General features: G+C 44.6%; 1 protein-coding gene across 3 annotated transcripts in view; it reads left to right on the top strand.

Moving 5' to 3' along the window:
- SLC66A2 (solute carrier family 66 member 2) overlaps positions 1-15,455 on the top strand; it is a 110,550-nt gene extending 95,095 nt beyond the window's left edge. For 2 of the 3 annotated variants that reach the window (XM_077810535.1, XM_077810534.1), the window contains one exon: positions 12,059-15,455. In XM_077810535.1, coding sequence (XP_077666661.1) covers positions 12,059-12,266 — 208 coding nt within the window. In that variant the 3' untranslated portion in view covers positions 12,267-15,455. The remainder of the gene's footprint in view (positions 1-12,058) is intronic. The other variant, XM_077810536.1, reaches the window with a different exon arrangement.
- The last annotated feature ends 5,001 nt before the right edge of the window (positions 15,456-20,456 follow it).

Below are 20,456 nucleotides of genomic sequence, written 5' to 3'. Positions count from 1 at the left end.
GAAGTGTGCTGGCATGTGTGGTCAAATCACTGTGGAATTTCACAACGGAAGTCATTGTCTAATGTCTGATCTCTTCACATCCTCCAGCTGTAGGATATTTTTGGTTTTGTGTGCTAACACTCTGCATATGTAGGTAATTTAACACTGTTATGAGAAAATCCATGGAACAAATAAAAACAAGGACTGTTACATCTTTCCTTTTGTGTAGGTTTGTGCCAAGTACCAACCAAAGTTCTGCAGACTGTGGTTCTGCCTATGTGCTGCTTTGTAAGTGACAGCTAGTTTGATGTGTTGTTGCATCAAATTTTGAGGCTAATAATGATTTGGGGGCAGAGAGAGGGAACGGGGTTTTGTGCCTTAACTTTTTTTAGAAGTTCTTGTTTCTTTTGGTAGGCAGAGGAAGAAAGGTGTAACGAACAAGAGAATGCTCAAAGAATTGAGGGTAAAAGCAGAACGGTGTACTAGAAAGGGAGAATCATGCAAGAACATGCGGTCAGGCTATGGATAGATGGAGTGAAGAAAGGGCGAAGGTTAAGTTCTGTGGGAGTGATGCCTGAATAAGGAGTGCTGAGCCCAAATATTAGAGAAAATTTCCAAATAGTGAGTGGTTCTCAACCCGTGGGCTGCTTGCGGCTCAATCAGCACACAGCTGAGGCCCATGTGACATCCTCAGGGCCATACAGGTAGAGAGTGTGTGTGTGTGTGTGTGTGTGTGTGTGTGTGTGTGTGTATATATAGTGTGGATGTGGCCCACATAACACAGAGAGAGCTGCATATGCAGCCCAGAAGGGTAAATAGGTTGAGAACCACTGGGTGAGACTGTGGAATAGCTTCTCAAGTGAAGCAGTGGAAAGGTTTCCCTTTAGGAGACTTAAAACTATTCGGGGGGAGAAAAGCTTTCTACAGAACAGTTCTTTATTGGCGGGGTATAGACAAGGTGAACCAATAGATATTTTCCAACTCTAGTTTCTGTAATTCATATGACTTCAAATTGCAGTATTAGCGCACACAATACTACAACGAACAAGCATACAATTTTTTTCGCAAAGTAAGTTGTACAACAATCTATATGAAATGTGCTGTCACTGAACAGCAGAACTGCAGTGTTTCAGGGATTTATTTTATGTTAGCATATTAAAAATTAGTATTTGGCAGTGCCTGTGGAAAGAGATATTGTCTAATGCAGGGGTGGGCAAACTTTTTGAGTGGGGAAATTGCATGCTGGGCCATGAATGTAGGGCTGGGGCAGGGGGTTGGGGTGTGGGAGGGAGTGCGGGGTGTTGGGAGGGGGTGAGGTGTGCAGGAAGGGGCTCAGGTCAAGGGGTTGGGGCAGAGGAGGGGTGCAGCATGTACGAGAGGGATCAGGGAAGCGGGTTGGGGTGCAGGAGGGGGTGCACAGTGCGGGAAGGGGCTCAGAGCAGTGGTGCAGGAAGGGGTGTGGAGTGCAGGAGGTGCAGGGAGGGGTTGGGGTGCAGGAGGGCTGTAGCAGGGGTCTCAGGGCAGGGGGTTGGGGTGTAAGGGGGGTGCAGGGTGTGGCAGGGGGTTGGGGTGCAGGCAGGGAGCTCAGGGCAGGGAGTTGGGGGGTGGGGTGCAGGAGGGGTTCAGGCTCTGGCTTGGCGCCGTTTACCTGGAGCGGCTCTGGGGTGGCAGCGGCCTGCCCCGGGGCCAGGGCAGGCTCCCTTCTGCTGCTGGCCCCGCCCCGCCCCGCCCCTGAAAGTGGCCGGCACCATGTCCCTGCGGCCCCTGGCGGGGGCAGAGGGCTCTGCGCGCTGCCCTTGCCTGTGGGTATCTTCCCTGAAGCTCCCATTGGTGGCGGTTCCCCGTTCCCAGCTAATGGGAGCTTTGGGGGAGGTACCCACAGGCAAAGGCAGCACGCTGAGCCCGCAGCGTCACAGGGGTGGCAGTCCCATGGGCTGGATCCAAAGCCCTGAGGGGCTGGATCCAGCCCGCAGGCCATAGTTTGCCCACCTCTGGTCTAATGTCTATCGAGTGATTAAAAAGCACATGATGTTCTTCTGGGAATTATTTCAGTAGCATAATAAGTAGTTATCCTTTCATGTTTTTAAGAGTAAATCACAATAGAAAAATTCCCAACAGATTCCCTCATTTATGGTCAGTTCAAATTTTATGGTGTCTTTACATTAACTGACTGTTATTAACTTAGCAATTCCCTGTAACAAGATCACTTGTAAGAAAGCCACTTGTTTTAGGAGGTTTGTTGTCACTGGATACCGTAGCAGTGATTTACATTGGTGGGAAGTGCTATTTTTGTTGCAAGTCGGCTTCAGCATCTGGCGACACCATCTTTTTCAGAGCAACTCTTGCCTCCTTCTCTTCACTGGGCATATCTATTTGTTGCAGAAAGGTATGTTGCCATTTATCTCTTTCTAGCTAACCAATCATGCTGTGGCATGGCTCACTCCTCTTTTCCTGTCTCTTTCTCCCTGCCACCCCTAACTAACATGACAGTTTTCTTTGTCTTGGAGCAGTATGGTCATAACGCTTTTCTAATTGACTGTCTCTCTGTTGGTTGTGCAGATCAGGGCCTGCCCTGCAGTTTAAGCTTCTCCAGTCCAGCTTTCAAACGTTATAGTAAGGATAGGAGAAGATTTAAAGCTGAATATTATTTTGTTGTGAATGCCACAGAGTGCAGCTTTGTTAATGGTTGGGGTGCTTAGTTGGGGAAAAAGTCAGGCATCAGAACTAGAAGTTTGAAATATGGCTTCTGTGAATGTTGGTAGTGAGCTTTTGCAGCTTGTGTGTAAACCTCCTTGGTTCTTGCAGGTGGTCTCCTTGGCGTTCTTCTAGCTTTTCTGTATATGCCTCAGGTATGCTTGGACTGGTTTGTGGCACTTAGCATCTTCTCCTTCCCTGAATGGAAAAGGTCTGTAGAATAACCATTCAGACAAGCACCCAAAAATAAATACATTAAATAAAATTGTTCAGTGAAAGCCTCCCTATCTGATAAGACACTCTGCTCCTTTCTTCCCTCCAGGCAAATCCAGGATTTCTCCTTTTCAGCAATAAGAATAAATGTGTAAAATAGCAGGGCAGCCATTAGCATTCTCCTCCGCTTCAGAGGGCTAGTGAGCAGAGTTCAGAATGTACATACTGAAGCTTCCTTTTCTGATCCCAGGTGAAATCCTGAGATGACTTAATATGCTAAAGTACAGGAGGATTCCTCTTGATGCACACATAAACTCCCATTACTCTGAATGGAAGCACTCTGTGCAGCAAGTAGAATAATTACCCTGATACAGCTGTGTTAAAAGAACATTATTGAGGTTTCAAAGTCAAGCACTCAACCTGAATTCTGGCCTTTCCTAACTTTTAACTGTGCAACCTTAATTCGGCCCCCTTGTGCCTGTGCATTATGATACAGTCTTGACTTGCGTGATCACATGCTGTTTTCCACAGGAAAAAACAGAAACTCCAAGTGGCATCATATTGACGCCCACATGGTCATCGGCATGGTTGGAACCCTTCGATCCATTGCATGGATCTCTTCCACTTGAGCTAACAGCATAACTGATAGCAGCAGTAGGTTGTTGTCCTCCATGTGGACCAGTACTAAAGGGGGATGAGAGAGATGCTTTTTTCACAGATATTTGCTGACATCAGGGTAAGTGAGACACTCTGGAATCTTGGGTTCCTTTCCAGAGTGTGCTCTAGCAGTCAGACTCTTCTGCCCATTCCCTCCAAATATGACTCCTTCTTCCCCATCCCCTCCAACCTGTCCCTATCCTCGTCCTCTCTGTTTCTCATCCTGGCTCCTTGCCTATCCAGTCCCATGGTCTTGGTCTCCACTCCTCAGGCTTCTCATTCCAGTCCCAATTTCCTTGCCCAGCTAGTCTTAATCTCTCCCTCTGGATGTACTGAGTCCCAATCTCCTCCTTCCCCCCCAACTCCCAGACACTCCCCTCCCAACTCCTAGTCCCCTCTGGCTCCTCATCTGATCTGTCTGTTCTCTCCCCACTTCTCACTAGCTCCCAGTTCTAGTCTCCCTCCTCAAACTCCTCATCCAATCTCAGTCTTCCCCTCCCTGGTCCCTTATCCCAGTCTCTCTGCCCAGCCACACCTCAGCTCCTTGTCAGATTTTATTTCCTCCTTCTGTTCCCTTCCATCTCCCCCCACATTGATTCCTACTCCCAGTCTCCTTGCCAGCTAGTTCCAGTGTCCCTTCGCCTGCTCCCAGCTACTCATATGACCTAGGTCTTCCTCCCACCTATCCGGGCAATTGGGCAAAACAATGTATTTGCATCTAACCTTGTTCTCAGAAATGGCTAAATCATAGAATCATAGAATATCAGGTTTGGAAGGGACCTCAGGAGGTCATCTAGTCCAACCCCCTGCTCAAAAGCAGGACCCATACCCAATTAAATCATCCCAGCCAGGGCTTTGTCAAGCCTGACCTTAAAAACTTCTAAGGAAGGAGATTCCGCCACCTCCCTAGGCAACGCATTCCAGTGTTTCACCACCCTCCTAGTGAAAAAGTTTTTCCTAATATCCAACCTAAACCTCCCCCACTGCAACTTGAGACCATTACTCCTTGTCCTGTCCTCTTCCACCACTGAGAATAGTCTAGAACCATCCTCTCTGGAACTACCTCTCAGGTAGTTGAAAGCAGCTATCAAATCCCCCCTCATTCTTCTCTTCTGCAGACTAAACAATCCCAGTTCCCTCAGCCTCTCCTCATAACTCATGTGTTCCAGACCCCTAATCATTTTTGTTGCCCTTCGCTGGACTCTCTCCAATTTATCCACATCCTTCTTGTAGTGTGGGGCCCAAAACTGGACACAGTACTCCAGATGAGGCCTCACCAATGTCGAATAGAGGGGGACGATCACGTCCCTCGATCTGCTCGCTATGCCCCTACTTATATATCCCAAAATGCCATTGGCCTTCTTGGCAACAAGGGCACACTGCTGGCTCATATCCAGCTTCTCGTCCACTGTCACCCCAGGTCCTTTTCCGCAGAACTGCTGCCTAGCCATTCGGTCCCTAGTCTGTAGCTGTGCATTGGGTTTTTCCGTCCTAAGTGCAGGACCCTGCACTTATCCTTATTGAACCTCATCAGATTTCTTTTGGCCCAATCCTCCAATTTGTCTAGGTCCCTCTGTATACTATTCCTGCCCTCCAGCGTATCTACCACTCCTCCCAGTTTAGTATCATCCGCAAATTTGCTGAGAGTGCAATCCACACCATCCTCCAGATCATTTATGAAGATATTGAACAAAACCGGCCCCAGGACCGACCCCTGGGGCACTCCACTTGACACCGGCTGCCAACTAGACATGGAGCCATTGATCACTACCCGTTGAGCCCGACAATCTAGCCAACTTTCTACCCACCTTATAGTGCATTCATCCAGCCCATACTTCCTTAACTTGCTGACAAGAATACTATGGGAGACCGTGTCAAAAGCTTTGCTAAAGTCAAGATACAATACATCCACTGCTTTCCCTTCATCCACAGAACCAGTAATCTCATCATAGAAGGCGATTAGATTAGTCAGGCATGACCTTCCCTTGGTGAATCCATGCTGACTGTTCCTGATCACTTTCCTCTCATGTAAGTGCTTCAGGATTGATTCTTTGAGGACCTGCTCCATGATTTTTCCGGGGACTGAAGTGAGGCTTACTGGCCTGTAGTTCCCAGGATCCTCCTTCTTCCCTTTTTTAAAGATTGGCACTACATTAGCCTTTTTCCAGTCATCCGGGACTTCCCCCGTTCGCCATGAGTTTTCAAAGATAATGGCCAATGGCTCTGCAATCACAGCCGCCAGTTCCTTTAGCACTCTCGGATGCAACTCATCCAGCCCCATGGACTTGTGCACGTCCAGTTTTTCTAAATAGTCCCTAACCACCTCTTCTCCACAGAGGGCTGGCCATCTATTCCCCATGTTGTGATGCCCAGCACAGCAGTCTGGGAGCTGACCTTGTTCGTGAAGACAGAGGCAAAAAAAGCATTGAGTACATTAGCTTTTTCCACATCCTCCGTCACTCGGTTGCCTCCCTCATTCATTAAGGGGCCCACACTTTCCTTGGCTTTCTTCTTGTTGCCAACATACCTGAAGAAACCCTTCTTGTTACTCTTAAAATCTCTCGCTAGCTGCAGCTCCAGGTGCAATTTGGCCCTCCTAATTTCATTCCTACATGCCCGAGCAATATTTTTATACTCTTCCCTGGTCATATGTCCAACCTTCCACTTCTTGTAAGCTTCTTTTTTATGCTTAAGATCTGCTAGGATTTCACCGTTAAGCCAAGCTGGTCGCCTGCCATACTTACTACTCTTTCGACACATCGGGATGGTTTGTCCCTGTAACCTCAACAGGGATTCCTTGAAATACAGCCAGCTCTCCTGGACTCCTTTCCCCTTCATGTTAGTCCCCCAGGGGATCCTACCCATCCGTTCCCTGAGGGAGTCGAAGTCTGCTTTCCTGAAGTCCAGGGTCCGTATCCTGCTGCTTACCTTTCTTCCGTGTGTCAGGATCCTGAACTCAACCAACTCATGGTCACTGCCTCCCAGATTCCTATCCACTTTTGCTTCCCCTACTAATTCTTCCCGGTTTGTGAGCAGCAGGTCAAGAAAAGCTCCCCCCCTAGTTGGCTCCTCTAGCACTTGCACCAGGAAATTGTCCCCTACGCTTTCCAAAAACTTCCTGGATTGTCTATGCACCGCTGTATTGCTCTCCCAGCAGATATCAGGAAAATTAAAGTCACCCATGAGAACCAGGGCGTGTGATCTAGTAGCTTCTGCGAGCTGCCAGAAGAAAGCCTCATCCACCTCATCCCCCTGGTCCGATGGTCTATAACAGACTCCCACCACTACATCACTCCTGTTGCTCACACTTCTAAACTGTTGTAGCTGAAATTTTCCAAAAAACATTCAGCCTGAGGCAGACTCCCAGCATGGAAAATTGCACCCCAGATGGTTACAGTTTGGTAAAGTCACAGTCTACTGAGAACAGGGGTAGTGCTAAAGTGGAAAGTATTAGGCAACCTTACCAATAAGTGGTGCTACCAGCATGTCTGTAACATTGTAAATATAAGGGTGTGTGAGTAGGGAGAACTTGTGTGGTCACTAGTATGTGCAGGGTGGCCTGGTTATTTCCTGGGCCTCTGGCCTAGATTTATTTGTGAAATTAGGTTTGTCGCAATTATTTGCTTGCTTTTTTATATATCTATAATTTTTTTCATAGCAATTTTTTAAAATCAGAAACCCAGCATTAATTTGCAGATTTTCTCCTGGTGTTATGCCCCAACTAATGTACATTTTCTGATGTCTGACAATGTTGACTTTTAAGCTATATTCATTTCATGTCAATCTGATTATATATATGCAACTGAATAACTTGGTGTTCTTCTGAACACTGAGTGTTGGAGTGTGTCCTGGCAAACATCACGGGCACAATCCTACTTTCCTTGAGCATCTGAAATTCCCACTGAAGTCACTGGGTCTCTTAAATGTGCCAGGCATGCAGGATCACTCACCAAATTTGTTAACCAGCATTGCAAACAACAAGATCATAAAATATTTCCTAATGAAAGTTCACAGTCCGATTTGTCTGGACATCATGGCTCATGTGACTGTTAGATCTGCATTGCCATTGCAGCATGTGCTTTGCCCAGAAAGCGCTACGTTGGATTTATCCAAAAGCTTTTTGCCTTTGGCTATAGTTCTCTCACCAGGAGATCAAACTCCCTCAGGGTTTATAGACTGCTGATGAGATACATTTCCCCTGAAAACACTCTGGGGTAGCAACAGACTGGGATATTTTTAAATAGCCCCCTTTTCTGAAGTGAGTTTGACTTTGTTTTTTCTTGCTGAATATCTGGCAAAGAAAGAGGTCCCAGGTTTTGTCCTTTGGATGTTTGACTCCTACTTAAAATCTCTGGGGCATCTTTTAACTGGATTTATCCAAACAATTAACATATCATTTTGCCAGACACGGCAGGCCAGGCACACACTTGTTTAGCATGGGATGCTTTTATTGAACAGACAAACAAAATTGTAAAATGACAGATTCACCGTTAAATCATGTGTCCACGATCAGCTGCATGGCAAACATCCATCTGCTTAGTACCATGAGGAGTCATTTCAGCTGTCTGCAAATGAAGTACCCTAATTTATTGCACTCCCGTCTCACTTATTCAAGCTGTTCAGATTTGTTTCTGTTCTTAAAAAATCTGCTGGTGGCGTTTGTTACACAGAAGGGCTGTGCTTTCCTTCACTGAACGAGAAGGACTGAACTAGGCTTACCTTATCTTTTTCTTCTTCTTGTTTGTATACAATTTGAGATTGAACTCGTCATATATTATTATTTATTGAATCATATGTCCAGCTTGCAGCTTCACACATGAAATCCCTTGGTCGCGTCATAATATGTAAATTGTTACTCATCTTTGTTTTATGATCCCAGTCACCTAACATGGGGTATAAATGTTGCAAAAGGCTTATGCTCCTGTTACGTGATGGGTCAGTATCTTCTTACTCCCTTGGCCCCTGTTACAGTAAGGATTAGAGTATGGAATACTGGATTTAGCCCATATTAGGGTGATAAATTTGTATCCAAAATACAAATTGACCTATCTTGATTTCCCCTCCTCCCCTTTGAATGTTTTGGAAATGAACATTGGGCCCTATTCCTTTTCTACAGTGTGTGCACCATTACGTTTGATGAATTACAATCAAGTCTGACAAAACTCAGTCATAATTCTGACATTTCATCTATGGGCTGCATAATATTTATGATAATGTAACTGTGAACTGCAAAGCTTTTATTAGTATTGCTTATCTGCCCCTTTAAAAAGCTCTCCAGTTATAATTATATCAAGCCTATAACCAACTTTCAGAAACTGATTGTTCACATCCTTGACTGTCAATGTTGAGGGCACGACAAGAAAAACCTTACGTATTTTACGTTTTAAAATCTATTTCTGTTCCCCATACTTTCTCCTTAAGCTTGAATGGGAGGACCAGAAATGCACTGGAGGTGAGGGGAAAGCAGGGAAAGGCCAAAGATGCAGCAAAATGAAAGTAGAAAAGGGAGGAATGATGGGTATTAAAGTTTGGACATTGGCACAGGTATAAACCATGGGAGCAAATCCTCTTGATGGCCTTTTAACCTTGCTATAAACAGCTGCAGATATATTCATTGTTTTCTTTGTGCGTACTGTTGGGCTACCTATTTTTGACTCTGGAGCTCACATTGCATGGTATGATGTACAAGAAATCAGTTCTTCGCATTATGTGTTTATTTAGAGTGACTAGAGGGTGTGTGTGTGAGCCACTCACGGGAGGCCGTAAGTGTTGCAGTGAAAAGATATTTGAAGTCTGTTTGATGTTCACCATATTACTTACACTGATTATGCTGCACATAAAATTATGTAATTTATTTTCATAGGATGTCATCAAGTCAAATATCACAGCGTGATTTTTAAAAGGATTTAGATAACTTCTTGGCCACTGGCATTCATGTCTGTAGGTACTAAGATAACAAAACTATAGGCTTTAGGGGGTCAGAAAGCAATTATCCACCCCTAACTAGAGCACTGTGTGATTGGATTAAGTGTGTTGTGTGGACTTGGTAGTAGCCTTTCTCTGCAGCATCAGGTATTGACCACTGTTCATGTAGGTAGATCAATGCTGTCATGGTCTGGTAAAGCTAAACCTATATAAAAGTTTCACGTCTTTCCACCTGTAATACTTCCCAGGGTTGTGAGGCCCCTTGCTATCACCTGCCTTTAGCAGGAGGAAGCCTTGCCTGTGCCTGCCGGATGTCAGCTCCCTGACTCCACCTGTCATGGGGAACACAAGCTCTCCCCTCTTAGCCTACAGAGGCTCTGCTGTCCCTCTGCAGTTGAGCATGGCTATTGCTACAAACTACACGTCATCCCGAGTGTCTCCCTTACCAGTTACACCTTAGATCACAGCTCCACTTAAGATGCAGCACTTAGATGTGTTTATAGTGAAAACAAGTATGAATGTATTTAACAAAGAATAGAAATTTGAGAAATAGCAAGTAAAACTATTGGAAACAAATGGTTATATGTAAAATAAAATCGTAACATGCACTCTAGAGCCTAGACTTAACTAACAAGATATGTTCCTGTCTAATGAAGTTTAGCTCACCCCAAGTCTTTGCAGCATTTGCTAGCCAGCCTGGCTGTGACCCTCCATTCATAAAAAGAGAACACGCTAACACTTTGTCTTCTAGGTGAAGGATCTAGGTGTACTCAGTACTCCCAGTTATATCTCCCAAATCCATTGTTTTTGCTTGTAAACTTCCTTGCTGTTTTTGATTTTTCCTACATCTTTCCTCTTGTTGAATTCACAATCTCCTGATTTAGCATCAGGCTCGGTAATGCAAAAAGTACACCTGGGGGAATTCAGTGCCACTGCACATGTGCAAAATTCATGTCCCCTGCAGATTTCTTTGCTTTCCCGCAGAAAAATGACTTTCTGACAGGGAAGCAAAGGGAAGCTGCAGGAGCAGTCATGCACCACTCCCTAGTGGAGTAGGTACATCAAGCACATGGAGCAACCGGCGGACAGGTAAATCACCACGGGGCTGGGGACACCCCAGCCAGTGGCTCCTACCCTAAGCCAGGATCAGCTGCTAGTCCCGACTGGGGTGGAGGCAGGAGAGAACAGGACTTCCTCTTCCCCTGCCAGAGGTGTCTGGGGCTGTGTCAGACCCACCCCAGAAACTTCCCCCAGCTGCAGGAAGCTCAGCATCCTCCCTTGCTTCCTGCCTCCATTGCAACTCAATAGTGGTGGGAGGGGTCACTGTACGGGGAGCTGCTCCCCCATCCACCCAACTCCCATGCATCCAGACCTCTCATACCCAGACACCCTTGCCAAGCCTCACCAGGTACATCCGGAACCCTCCTAGCCCTCCATACCTGAACCCCACCCCACTGAACCTGAACCCCTGAATCTGGAGCCCCCCCTTGCACTGACCCCCTGCCTCCAGATCCCCACCCCTGCACCCAGACCACCCCCCAATGAGTTCCCGGCACTCAGACCTTGACCCTGATGCTCCACCCCCTGCACCAACCTGAGCCCCATACCACTGACCCCCAACTAGCTGCACCGATACTCCCACCCCACCAAGCACCACTTCCCCACACCCAGACATCCCGTGCTGAGATCCTGCACACTCAGACCCCTCTGCTGAGCCCCAATCTCCTGGAAGTCCCTGGAGAGTCCCATTGCCCCTGCACCTGGAATCACCCCCAATGAGCCTTTGTGCATCCAGATCCCCCCACACCTAGACTCCCCACTGAGCCCCACACAGAATCCTTTCACCCCACACCTGGATTCCCCCACACTGAGCCCCTCCACACTTGGATCCTGCCTGATTGAGCCTGCCCCACCCCTGGTGCACCTGGGGCAGAAGGGCAGGGCCCCAGGGTGCCCGGGCCTTGTGCTGTGTCAGGGTTGGGTGCATCCTCATTGCTGAGTTTGTGTCTGGGGAGTGTGGGGTGGATGGCTGCAGGGTGATCTCCCACCTTCAGCAAGCCAGTGGCCTGTGCTCCCACTGCTATGCTGGAGCCTCTGCATTTATTTATTGATAAATAAAACTTGTGGAATTTTGCATATTTTGGAATATTGTGCCCAGAATTTTTAATTTTGGTGCAGAATTCCTTCAGGAGTTTAAAAAAAAAAAAAAAAGCCTCCATTGTGAAACGGACAGTACACAGGTGACCAGGCGGAGAGAGCTAAGCGGCTCTTCTCTCCTACTTGACAGGAGCATGTTTATCACCTCCTGGTGACCTGCCTTCACTCATGTACCTTTAGAACATAATTTTCAGTACAGATACATAATTTCTTAAACAAATGATCCTATATACATTTTGCAATGATTAAGATGACCAGGGGGCTCTTGGTAGAGAATTCACATGCCACCTTTTGGTCAACTTAATATGCATACATCTGGCCCAGGGGGTCCCAGGAAAACTATATATCCCCGGTGCCCTCTGCCAGTTAGCCCCAAGAGGTTCCTAAGTCATACCCTCTTTAATTCTTCTCTTTGTTTTGTCCCTTTTTGTAGTGTCAAGATGGTGCTGATGTGGACCAGTGGTGATACCTTCAAGACTGTTTACTTTATCCTGAACCAGGCTCCTTTCCAGTTCTCAATATGTGGCCTGCTCCAGGTCTTTGTGGACATGGCCATCCTGCTACAGGTTTACTTCTACAGCTACTACCCTCAGAAGCCGGCATCGCACGCTGCACACCCAGCCAGTACAAAGGCACTCTGAAGCACGTGGTGGAGATGGCTACAGGTCAATGGTGTTGTGAAGTCTGCCTCTGCAGCTTTTCCTTCCACTTGTAAATACTATTTTGATGAGTTGAAAACAGAAGAGAGAAGAATGCTCGAAAACATAAAAAGTTTGGTATTTTTAATGGTTTGCTTCTGTTTGGTTTCAGATTCATTGTATAGAATTTGTTTTTCTGGGGATGGGGTCGGGGGCGGACAGTCTGTTTATTTTTTGCATACATACCTATGAGCCTTATAAATTCGTGTGTGTGTGTGTGTGTGTGTGTGTGTGTGTGTGTGTGCATAATTGCAAGGGCTGGATGTTTGTGTTTTTAATGCTATTTAAAGAAATGATAAACCACAGAGATGATTGAATATTTTGTCTGAAGCGTTTACCTATTTATATAAAGTGTGTACATTTGAAGTAAGCTTGGAATATCAGAGTTAAATATTTCAGTGATGTATGAAGACACTGACAAAGTTTCAAAAAGGATGGTGCAGTGGATCAGGAAGGTGGGCAGGGGGGAAGGGACTGAGAAGGGATGGTGAACAGTCTAAAGTAAACCAATAATAGCCAGTATAAAATGTAAATGTACTGTTTGCACGCACACTCACACTGCTGGATCAGTGTGGCAGTGAATAGATCAAGGTAAGGGATAGTTTCAGGGAGGTTATGGTGTGGATGATGCTATGGCCAAATCTAAACGAGACATAGTTACCAGGTGGGATGAAGGGAGAATTAAGGGGAGGGAGAGAGGGAGTCTAACGAACTAAGTAGTCTTGCTTTGAAGCAGCTGCTTTCAGGGAGAGAATGGGGCCCTGTCTGATTAGGGGTGCACAACTGGGTTATTGATGGTGTGTGACAAAGACTCTGGGAGGGTTGTTGGGATGCCTACAGCCATGCTGAATGGGGCCAGTAGGCGGGCGTTGCCAGGAGTGCTAGTGAAAAATTTCTAGGCACTGGTTGAGAAATTGGGAAAAGCAGGAATAAAGACGTGTCAATGAAAATGGGTTACTAAGGTTTGGAGTGGGAGAAGTAAAGCAGTAATCTAGAGAGCAGGGTCTGCTTTCTAATAATGTGGTTAGTTAAATACTGAGATTCTCATTAGTATTATTGACTGCCAACTGACACCAGTTTGTGTTCTGGGGTATTTCTTGTGTTAGCCAATCATGCAAATGTAACAAAGGAATAGGTGTGAAGAGAAGTATAATGGTTTTTATGCTATTCAAGCTCTTCCAGGCTGTTTTCTTTTAGAAAGCTAGATAGTAGCTGGAAGGGAAAGTGAGAAGGCCTGAGGGGCATATAATGTTCTATATAATCTAAGTTGTATATAATTGTATGTTTGCCAACATTAGTCATTGTGCCCTTTCTGAGAATTTGCACTTCTCTGGAAATGCTAAGTGGATACAGTTTTAATGTTCAGTTATCAAGCCCTTTGGCTTCAGCCAGTTGCCATAGTGAGCCTAGCTTGACCTGTAGGAGATGAATAGAGAGAGATTACTGAGTCCCAGAAACAGTTATCTGTGTTGTCTTCTTCTTTGAGACTCAGTCTTTCCTGTCAGATAAATGCTGCCTTCCTGCAGATACTGGTGTTTAAGGCAGTGCTAGATTTCCAGTGAGACATTTTGTTTTCTGAGAACATTCCAAAAAGATACACTATCTTAAATAAGGCAACAAGTCTGGGATATTACATCTTCAGTTTCAATCAGGTATTCTCACTAACCTGCTATATTTGGCTCTACCATGCTTTTAGGTATGGACCATCTTTAACGGGAGGTGGCCATATTCTTGTGAAGAGCAAAAGCATATAGTCACAATGCAGTAAAGTCTATCAGGAATGTTTATTTTCAGATAATTGACACCAAATTGTCCTTCACTATTGTGCTTTGGCTTTCCTTGTTTCTGAATTCTTAATCTCTCCGTCTAAAATAAATCCCAACCTGGCTGTCTTGACCTTTGGGATCCGACTCCCCATGCATTTCTTGGAGGTGATGTCCTCTGTTTCTATGAGCCAAATCCTGCCCCATTGGCAAAATTCTCATGATCTTCATTGGGGTCAGGATTTGGCTGTATGGGTGTGGCACGATCCAAGCACAGTATTGCATTTGTGCACCCTAAGCCTCTGTTTTTTATGGAGCAGCCTCTGAGCTGATCATGTTCCTCCTTTGGGATGGCTGGGTGGCGAGCGCTGCCATGGCAGCTGGATGCAGAGGAGATTGGTACATCCCAGAGTAACAGGTAGGACCTGCCCTGATCTGTGGTGCCTGCAGGGGGACTACCTGGGCCACTGGCAAATCTACACAAATAAACCAAAACTCAGGAAAGTCATTCTATCTGAGGGCCTGGCATAGAGTGCTATGGTCAAACTCTGACTCCATGCTTTTTGTTTGACACCATGCTCTTTTATGCCTGAAGTGACCTTACAAAGACAATGTTTGTGGCATGGCAGACTATGAATGTTTTATTCCTCTCCCTTTCCCAAATGTTCTGGTTGTGTTAAAAGAACATCTGGGCTTTTCTCTTTTTAATTAAAAACTTAACGACTGTCCTCTCTGGTGTATGCTGCTTCAATGAGGATTGTATTTCTACTTGTATGCAAACACTTTCTCACATGTTTTAATGGTTTGGTTTTTTAATAACTTGTAGTACTAAGATTTTTGTACCTGATGGTCTTTTTTTCTATTGTTGTTTGAAAGAGGGGTGTAATAGCTAAATGGCTGCTAAGGTCTCTTGGCTTTGTGTAACAGGTATTACTGAAGATAAAATGAACATGGTTTTTCCTTTCTTCTTTTGGGACTCTTTGGTCTGCAGATTCTTAACAGTCTGCTGTCACTACCAAAAACAGTATGCTCTGTGAACATGTTTCTTTCATACCAGAGCTGCAAATGCTGGAAGAGAAGCCAGTGGGCTAGTGTCTAAAGTCATTTTCCATTTAGAGCATTTGAAAAGCTGGGATACTTGGCTAGGAACTCTCTTGAATGTCATCTTGAAAGATGCTTTAAAAGCAAAGTTACAGAACTTTTTATATATAAGGAATTATCTGTAGCAGTGATCACCTCAGAGAATTAAGAAATCAGTGACTTTAAATACATCTTTGTTGAATGTATGGTACATTTCATGGAGCTCACATTCTCTGTCAATTGCAGTGATTTTAAAAACAATTAAATAAATCAACCAATTATACATAGATTCCATGTTGCTTTGTTTTCTTCAAATGTAAGAAAGGAATCTTATTATTTAAAGATTTTGTATTGCTCATCTGGTCTGGGACCTTGTCCTCGTATTTGTCCCTAGAAAGGACAAGCAGGCTTTGGTTGCTATATAAGTAATCATGAAGTATGCAATGTCCTAAGATTAAAGCCTAGGACTAGGATTCACGATATAGGGTTCTAGGGGGTGGATAAAAATCAATGATGGTTTTGTGGAGGGGGGGAGGGAGAGAATAAAAAATCAGATTTTTTTTTAATTTAAATTGAATTTTCTTACTTGTTTAAATTTATAATGATTTTTTTCTTTTTAAAAATAAACCTGTTTAAAATGACATCTGAATTTAATACAAAATATGTTAAGGCCTAAACTTGTGTAATCTCTTAAAACATTTAAATAAAAAATAAATAGGCTGAATCCATCCGCTTCTGTCAACAATTTTGGATTAAAGGCTGCCTTACTGTATAAAGAAAGAATTAGGGGAGAAAAAGATCTAATGGTTGAAGTCAAGCTTTATAAATATGGGTATAAACAATAGGCTATGTACTGTATTGTGGGGGCCTCGGGGGTGTGCTGCTGGGTACAAGACACTGGCAAGATCATCACAGGCTTTGGGACCTGGCCTCTGACTCCAGGAGACACCATCCTGTATCTCATCAAGATCATCCATTGAGCCCACCTGCCTGGTCTCAGACTCCTGTTTTATAGCTTCCCCCTACTTGCCTGGCTCAGTTATCAACTTATGAATATTCATGACTCCACCCATCAGTCACCATTTTCTAACATACTAAAAATATACAGTTAATAAGAATCTGAAAATATTAAGCTATATAATTTGCTTAAATAAATGTATATAGGTATAGTATGTCCTCCGAGGTAGCAAAAAGATGTACCAAAACTAGTATAAAGAGACTATTCAGTTGTAAATGGTTATATCAATGAATGAGAATGCACCTTTCTTTAGAAAATAACTGAAGTACAAATAGAAAAGTTGATTAAAATCAGATGATTTAAATAGAGGCTTTCCACTTGGTGATTTAAATCAATCCACCCTGCTGGGTTCTGCCTCCAGCTCTCTCATGGACTGTCTGTGTGGCCTTGAATAAATCACTTTACCTCTGTGTGCCTCAGTTCCCAGGTAGAAAATGGTGGATAGTAACTCATGGGGATGAAGTGTTAATTATTGTTCAGTGATTGCAGACTCCACGGTGGGGCCAGAAATGATGGGTGTTGGGGCCGGAGGTTGCAGGGGGGGTGAGGGCTCTGGCTGGAGCCGGGGATGAGGTGTTTGGGGTGCAGGAGGAGGTTCCAAGCTGGGGCAAGGAGTTGGGGCGTGGGCTCTAGGCGGGAGTTTGGGTGCGCGAGGGGACTCTGGGCTCGGGTGGGGGAGTAAATGCTCTGGCTGAGGGTGCTGGCTCTGAGGTGGGGCCAGAGATGAGAGTTTTGGGGTGCCAGAGGGGGTTCCAGGCTGGGGCAGGGGGTTGAGTTGCAGGGTGTAGGCTCCAGGAAGGAGTTTGGGTGCAGGAGGGGGCTCCAGGCTGGGGCAGGGGGTTGGGTTGCGGGGTTGGGTGCAGGCTCTGGGCAGTGCTTACCTCAGCCGGCTCCCCACAAGTGGCCCTTTACCTTGTAATTTTAATTGTGGAGATGAAAAAACAATACATGGCAATTGAGCATTTTTGCCTTTTAAAATCATTTATTTGGCAGCATTCTGTACTTAGCCTAACAGATTAGTAAAGGCCAATAATAATTTTTTTTAGTATGACTTCAGATCTATAAAAAAATCTCTCTCTCTCTCTCTCTCTCTGTAGTTATATATAAAATCAGTGTACACGTTATTCTGACAGAAACATTGGCAGCCATGGTGTTAGAATGTCTCCTGGGTTCCTTAGAACATCCAGAGACGATACGAGAAGAGAGTTAACTAGGAAGCTAGAGGTGTGATTCCAAATAGCTTTTTTGTGCTTTGCAGCTGACAGCTGGGTTCAGGTTGGGGGTGTCCCTGATGGGGTGAGTGGCTTTAATTCAGGAAAGGCGGTGAGGGGTAGAGGACCTTGAGCAACGGAGACCATTTCTGGGAGGGAAGTTGAAGCCACCAGTTGTGGCCATCCTCCTCGAGACCACAGAGAGAATAGCAGTATCCAGAGCAAAGCTGTGAAAGGAACTTTAGCCTTATATTTTTACTTTCTTTAAACAAAGGAAATTAAAACACACCTCTAAAGAAAGATTAAAAAATCATGAAGTGGCTGTCTAAAAAACCAGGGTCTCAAATTCTCCACTTCACTTTGGATTTACACCAGGGTGGCACATTTTTAAACTGTCCCAAGGGGCTACAGGGAGCCCAGTAATAGTGTGAGAGTTTAGTTTTAATTTTTGTGTTGAGATTTTTCAGCAGAAAGAATTAGTGTGAATATTAGCAGTGGCCTAGTGAAAATATGGTTCAAGTATATATGAGAGTAAGGATTAGCGTGAAAGATGTGCAGTGTGGCTCTAACAAGTAAGATGCACATCTAGGAAAACACATCGAATTTCTCCAAGTCGCAAAACTCTGTGAGTGACACGATCCCAAAGGACTTCAGAAGCCTGAAATGCCCAGAGTAAATGATGGGGCAGTGAACTTCAGCGGTCAACTACCCCCCCCCCGCCCCCCCCATTTTTGTGATTTTAATGCTTGTGAAAGATTCTGGGTTACTTGCTCTGGAGCAGTGAAATGCTCTTCTTAGGGCTTGTCTACACTGGCAATTTACAGCGCTGAAACTTTCTCGCTCATGGGTGTGAGGAACCCCCCCCCCCCACTGGCAGCTACGCCCCTTGTGGAGGTGGTTTTTTAGAGCGCTGGGAGAGCGCGGCCACGGCAGCACTTCCGCATTGCCAGTGTAGACTAGCCCTTTGACGCTGCAGCAGTGCAGATTTCCCCTTGCCTGTTCCTTTTTATTGTACCTCAGCCCTGCTGCGATGGCAGTACCTTTACGGGCTAAAGGGTAGTTTGGCCTCCACGGCCAAGAAAGTTTCTGCACTGAGGCTACCGATAACTATGCCAGTGATGATAATGACTTTGTGATTTTGGTCCCAGTCTGAGTAGCAGCTTTAACAGAGACCATCTGCTCATTTCACAAAGCTCATTGTACAGTAACCGCTTTTGGTCATTGCTGATCAGGGCTGGTTTTGAACGTGCCGTAGTGAGCTATAGTAAAAGCCTGTCTATCCCGTTTTTCTATTGCATTGTACCATCTGGTCCCTATAACTCTGAATTTTTTGGGTTTTGTTGTCAAACTTTTAGCACTGTGTTGAAAATATCAATGCTGCCAGCCCTAAACATTCTAAATATTTATCAGTCAATTGGCTTAAAAACAAAACAAATTGTAAAACTAATAAATGTGTGGTTTGCTTTATTTGCTTTTTGAACCTTTTGAGTTCATGTTTTAAGTTCTTATCCCCATAAGGGATAGACATTTATTTTTGTTTTAGAGATGAAAGCTGAAATTCTTTGAGTCACATGACTCCTCAAGCTGAGGCTTTAAGGATCACAGAATCCTAGACGATTAGGGTTGGAAGAGACCTCAGGAGGTCATCTACTCCAACCCTCTGCTCAAAGCAGGGCCAACCCCAACTAAATCATCCTAGCCAGGGCTTTGTCAAGCTGGGCCTGACCAGACTCACACTAAGAGCGCCAGAGTTTGCAAAACTAAAATATTCTTCTAGGAGTATGTGTGCGCCTCAAATCACTTGGAGTACGAGACCTCTAATGTGTCCATGAAATCAAAACGTTGTCATGTAGATCGCAGTGGGAAAGATGGCCTCTATCACAGAGCTTGGCCACTCTGGCCATTTGTAGAAGAGGTCTTAATGGTTATTTACAGTCTTTAGGAAAGAGCAAGTGACTTTCTAATTATGATTGTGGATCGGAAACACGTATTACACAAGAAAAACATAGGGATGCCTACTAAGATGGTCAAAAATTGCAGACCAGGGGTTAGGAGAGAGCTCAGAGTCACCAAAGGAAAAATCTGAGAGTGAAAATGCTCCCAAAGCACTCAATAAGCCTTAGCAGTGACAAGACCTATTGCTGAATAAAAAACATTCTCATATGGAAAAAGAAAAGGAGTACTTGTGGCACCTTAGAGACTAACCAATTTATTTGAGCATAAGCTTTCGTGAGCTACAGCTCACTTCATCGGATGCATACTGTGGAAAATGTAGATGATCTTTTTATACACACAAAGCATGAAAAAATACCTCCCCCCACCCCACTCTCCTGCTGGTAATAGCTTATCTAAAGTGATCACTCTCCTTACAATGTGTATGATAATCAAGTTGGGCCATTTCCAGCACAAATCCAGGTTTTCTCACCCCCCACCCCACACACAAACCCACTTTCCTGCTGGTAATAGCTTATCTAAAGTGACCACTCTCCTTACAATGTGTATGATAATAAAGGTGGGCCATTACCAGCACAAATCCAGGGTTTAACAAGATCTTCTACACTTTCCACAGTATGCATCCAATGAAGTGAGCTGTAGCTCACGAAAGCTTATGCTCAAATAAATTGGTTAGTCTCTAAGGTGTCACAAGTACTCCTTTTCTTTTTGTGAATACAGACTAACACGGCTGTTACTCTGAAATTCTCATATGGGTGTCTTCTGTCTGACATTCAGTGCAACAGAACTTGATAAGGCTTCCAAAATAATTTGTTTAAAGGGTTCCTGCTTTATACTTTCCTGGTTTGTCATCTCAATATGCAAACTGAACCTTTATTAAAAGCCATGCTTTATGTAACAGGAGTAATATGTCTTTGCAGTTGTTGATTTATTAGTCAAAAACCTGTGTGCACATTGTAATTTAATTACATGGCTTTTGAAACTATAAGATACTGGTTATGGTCAGCCAATACATAAAAATTACTATAGCTCAATAATAATACTTTTGTGACCTTAAGCTGAAAGGTGCTAGACATGCAAAGTCATTCTTTTTCTACATTTCCGTTGA

The sequence above is a fragment of the Eretmochelys imbricata genome, chromosome 2, assembly GCF_965152235.1.
Source record: "Eretmochelys imbricata isolate rEreImb1 chromosome 2, rEreImb1.hap1, whole genome shotgun sequence".
Taxonomy (NCBI): domain Eukaryota; kingdom Metazoa; phylum Chordata; order Testudines; family Cheloniidae; genus Eretmochelys; species Eretmochelys imbricata.
This window is presented reverse-complemented; position numbering and strand designations above follow the sequence as displayed.